Source organism: Cryptomeria japonica, chromosome 8, assembly GCF_030272615.1.
Source record: "Cryptomeria japonica chromosome 8, Sugi_1.0, whole genome shotgun sequence".
In the NCBI taxonomy this organism is placed as follows: domain Eukaryota; kingdom Viridiplantae; phylum Streptophyta; class Pinopsida; order Cupressales; family Cupressaceae; genus Cryptomeria; species Cryptomeria japonica.
In genome coordinates this window covers 48,838,263-48,843,070 of record NC_081412.1, presented here as the reverse complement: position 1 = coordinate 48,843,070, position 4,808 = coordinate 48,838,263, and the positions used below count along the sequence as shown (strand labels likewise).

The 4,808-nt window shown below is 35.1% G+C and overlaps 1 protein-coding gene across 1 annotated transcript; it reads left to right on the top strand.

The window, feature by feature from the left end:
• The first annotated feature begins 3,952 nt into the window (after positions 1–3,952).
• LOC131857510 (disease resistance protein RGA2-like) lies at positions 3,953–4,591 on the top strand. The gene has a single exon (XM_059210163.1). The coding sequence runs from the start codon at positions 3,953–3,955 to the stop codon at positions 4,589–4,591; it is 639 nt and encodes a 212-aa protein (XP_059066146.1).
• Positions 4,592–4,808: the final 217 nt, after the last annotated feature.

The window sequence follows — 4,808 nt, the reverse complement described above, 5'->3', positions numbered from 1 at the left end:
TAGCCCTGCATGAAATCTAAAACATTTTGTTTCTACTGTTTTATGTAAATTTCCCATTGTTTGTCCTAGATCTAGAATTGAAAGTCAACCCTAATTATAATTCAATTTCAACTCTAACAAGGGAAGAATTAAACAAATCCAAATTCAATCCTTTTAGGGTTCGATCAATCAAGTTTAAAATTCCCCTCCCTTAATGTTTGGTGTTCCCATGAAAATTAGTGTCTTTATCAACCCAAGTGGTGAAACCCTAATTTTTAATCCCAAACAAGAAGAAGAAAAACAAGATGGTATGGAATGTATTCCCATTCCTAAAATGTCTTGATGAGGGAAGAAGGGTGAATTTTTATGTCTCTAAAGTTATCTCAAGTGTCTCCATCTCAAAGCTCAAAATTGTCACCATCCAATTAGGTGTTCTTGGAAACACTATTGAAAATGACAATACAAAATATCCTATCAATTTATCTAGAACATCATACAAAGACAAGTATACCTCTTATAAATAAAAAGAAACATCCTCCAAATGTTGGTCATAAGTATCCATAGTCATGTCAAACTTGAAAGAATAACCATGCAGAGAACAAACAAGAGGGCCAAAGTGGTCCCTCACAACAATTAAACAAGGATTGTATCCATAAAAGAGAAAATAGTACTCCACAATAAAAATTGTATTGTATGTGAAGCGATAATCCCATGAAGCCATGTGTTGCAAGACAAAATGTGTCCTATTGCATTGAATCAAAAGGAGCACAAATTGCAGCAACACAAATGTCTTCAGAAGAAATGGTATGTGGAGATAGAATCTCAACACATGTCTCTAGAACTTCAAAATAAGAAATTAATCCAACATTCAAATGATTATAATCATTCTCCTCAAATGTGTCCACACTAGATGCCATAGTGTGGACATAAACTAAATTAATAATAGGAGAAAAATGTGAGAAGGTGTAGACTTGAAATCGGTGATCAACTTCTTGAAATGCAATAATATCTTTTCTTTGCAAATCCCAAATAATGACATAATCTAGAGTGAACTCACCACTCTTTCTAGCTTCACCATATGTGATCTAACAAATAGAAAGGATATTGATTGATGCTGAAAGCACACAAAGAAAATTATTGAATACTTCATCATCCATTTCAATAGATTCTCTCCTAAAAACATACATAGATACATGTGTTGTTAACCATCAAGATGTGTGGTGATGAGTAAAAACCAAATGAAGCGAACATACTCTCTGATGAATCCATATGATGTGAAGGTCCTAAATCAAGTATCTACCCGTTTATCTAAAATAGAATTTGTAAATGCAATGTTCAATTTCTTTTCACTTATGTTTCTCTATCTTAGATGATGATGATGATGAATAAGATGAACCCCCTAGCATTATTGAAGGCACGCTGATTTTATTCTTCTTAAGGATATGGTTTAACTCATCAATTTATTTTAAATAACATTGGTGTTCATCATGCCCTATATTCTCACAAAGTGCATATTTAGGCTTCTCCTTCTTAGATGATTCCCCTTAAGAGGGATAGGATTAATATTCTCTTCTTAGCTTGTTTTGGCATGGAAGCATGAAATAAGTATATTGGAATGGTGTTGAATTTTCATGGAATGTCTCTATGGGGTCCATGTGACAATGGTTTATCTTTTTGGTGTCGCATTTTGTCTAAAGTTAGTTTTTTGGGATGTTTTGTGGTTGTCTGACAAATATGACCTAGTCTCTTGCTTGAGTTATGCATTTGGGAGTCTATGCTAACTTTGGAGGTTTTGATGAGTTTTATTTGGCCCAACCAAAGAGTCTCCAAATTTCTAAAGTTTTATTAAATGATTTTTAGTTAAGAGCATTAATAGTAACTTTAAATTTATAATTATAACATATTTATTCATTCCCATTTTAATTATGATTTATAATATGTGCTTGATTCAAGAAAATCACACCCTCAAACAACTTATTCTTGAGTCATATTGATAATCTCTATCAAAATAAGTCGAAGATCCACGTTATTGGTCTGCTACAAATTTGTCTTTGGAGTTTTCTTAAATAGTACAATTTAAACCATCAAGAAGGGACATTGTTTAGACATCACATTAAAGGTATAGGACAAACATATTTGAAAAATATGAGCATTATGAACCACCTATATATCCCATGTAGTGATCAATAGGAAATCTTTTGAATAACAAGACTACTATACCACCTATGCCAACCTTCATATATAGAATTTCCTCCCCAAACCTCCCTAAAACTAAAAAGTATACCGCCTATGCCAACACATGATCGACACCCATGTTTACCTCTTTTGAAGAATATTGCAATTGAGAGCCTTATTTTCAAGAGTCAACTGCATTAATAAAAAGAGAGCTTTAAATGCACATTTGAACTTCCATAAACATTTCCCAAGCATAAGACAAAAGCCTCCACCCATTGTACAACACTTAAAATTCCAATTTTGGGAAATATATCCTACCAAAAACAATTTTTTTTCTCAATGTGGTCATCTTTACCTTCTTTGATTTTTAAATGTGATATCTTCATATAACTGCTATAATTCTCTCTTCAAATGTCTCTATCTTTTTAACCCAATCAATACACTTGATTCCTTATTTTGCCTACAAATTACAATTAATTTCAAATAAACTTATCTAACTTTTAAAAAGAACAAACCACATCTATACTTGTAATCTTCCCTACCACCCACCGAGAGTCTCAATCAAATCTGACTCTTTTCCCATTTCCAATCCTAAACAAAACTAAAACCATTGACTTCCATATAATAGTTTTATTGTTATTTATCAACCTGTATAAGTTATCTATTTTCCATTTGCAAACCATTTTAATAACGTTTTCCTAGACGTATTCATTACAATAGAAGGATCTAGAAAAGGACCAAAAAAACAAAACGAATGTGGGTTTGATATTTTTTATGCTGCTAAATTACGCGGTTTCCTCGAGACGAATTGGCCGTAGCACTTGCAACTCTATAACTTAATCTTTTATTATTATTTATTTAATTTTCAAAATTAAAAGACAGAGGTGGGACTGGGAAAAATTGATTTGTGATCAGAAATTTGTACGTGGGAAAGCCTGAAACTAATATGTAAACGCGTAGCGCCATGTGAGGAGCTTTAAAAATGCCGTGTTGTAGAAAACTATTTGTAATGAGCTGGGAATGCTTGGCAAATATATTAAAACTAGTGTATTAGGTAATGATGGTGTACAATTGATAATTTAGGTAATGATGGTTTACAATTGATAATTTAAAACTAGTGTTTACCAGTAGAGAGTTCAGTGAATGTTTGTAACTTCTAGTCTTCTACTAAAGTCATAAATGTTCCTTTTTAAATCTAGCAGTTGCAGTCGATGGATTTTAATTATTTAACCATTAAATTAAATTAAATTAAACAATGTCCAAAGAGAACAGTTGTTGGGAGTTCATGGGAACGCCAAGTCAATGATGGATTTCTTATAAATAAGAACAATGTTGAGCTAGGAGGGTAAAAGAAACAATGGCTGAAATTGCTGTGAATCTCATAAGTCGTCTGGCGTACATGCTGGCCCAAAAGACTTTCCAAGAGGCAGCATTGGTTACCAGTTTCAGAGACGACTTGGATTTCATGTTTAGGGAGCTTAACATTATCAAATGCCTACTGATTGATGCTCATGGAGTGACACATTCCAGTTCAATGAATAATTGGTTGCAGAACCTCCAAGATTTCTTTGAGGACGCTATCGATCTAATAGAGAACACGTCTCAGCAGCATAACAGTACTATTTCTCTCTGTCTACTAGGCCGTAAGATTCGATTGTGGAAAGTGGGTCGTAAGATTCGCTTGTGGAGAGTAAGCCGTAAGATTCGGGTGTGGAGCGCAAGCCGTAAGATTCGAGTTTTGAAAGACCATATTCGAAGAATTCACGAAAGCTCTAAGTATCTATAATATCTTAGAGATATGGATGCGCAGCCATCTTCTATGCTGGTCAATGCAGTTTCCCTACACAGTGAAATAAGTTTAAGTGGAGTGTTCATGGACGATAGTCTGGTGGGAATGGATATTAAAGAAATTATTGATTGGCTGACCACGGATGACCCTCGAATCATTGCTGTCACAGGGATGGGAGGTCTGGGCAAAAGTTTGCTGTTGAAACTCGTGTTCGATACCCAGAAGATCAAAGAAACTTTTGACCATCAGATTTGGGTGGAAGTATCCCAAAGCTTCTCAGTTCAGCAGCTGGTCCAGCATATAGCTTCGGAGGTAAAACTCCCGAAAAACAAAAGGAAAACTCATCTAAGCGTGAATATACTCAGGGATAACATCCGGAGCCACCTTCAAGGAAGTCGGTGTTTGCTTGTTCTGGATGATGTGTGGGACATAAGGGCAAAAGAATTGATTGTTTCTCAGAATTTCAAGGTTATGATTTCAACGCTTGACAAGAAAGTTGCACAACAAATGGGAGCTCAGCGAACCCATGACATGAATCATTTGTTTAAGGCTGATAGTAGGAAACTATTCTTCATGCATGCATTCCATAAAGACGAAATTGAGTCTTTCAGAGGACCTGAAGAAAATAGCCGAAGACATTGCAGATAGGTGCTCGGGATTGCTGTTAACTCTGAAGACAGTAGCAAGATCCATGGCGAACGTCAGAGGGAATCCCAACGAGTGGGAACCCACGCTGAACCGGCTAAAGCAATTCGACACAATCACGGATGACGTTCTACCGACTCTCAGGTTAAGTTTCTATGCTCTGCCTCATTATCTTAAGCCTTGTTTCCTTTTTTTCTCTGCATACCTGGAAGATAATAGA

Bases quoted from the DNA above. Each gene is read 5' to 3' on its own strand.
- LOC131857510 (XM_059210163.1), top strand. From the start codon at position 3,953: ATGGATGCGCAGCCATCTTCTATGCTGGTCAATGCAGTTTCCCTACAC.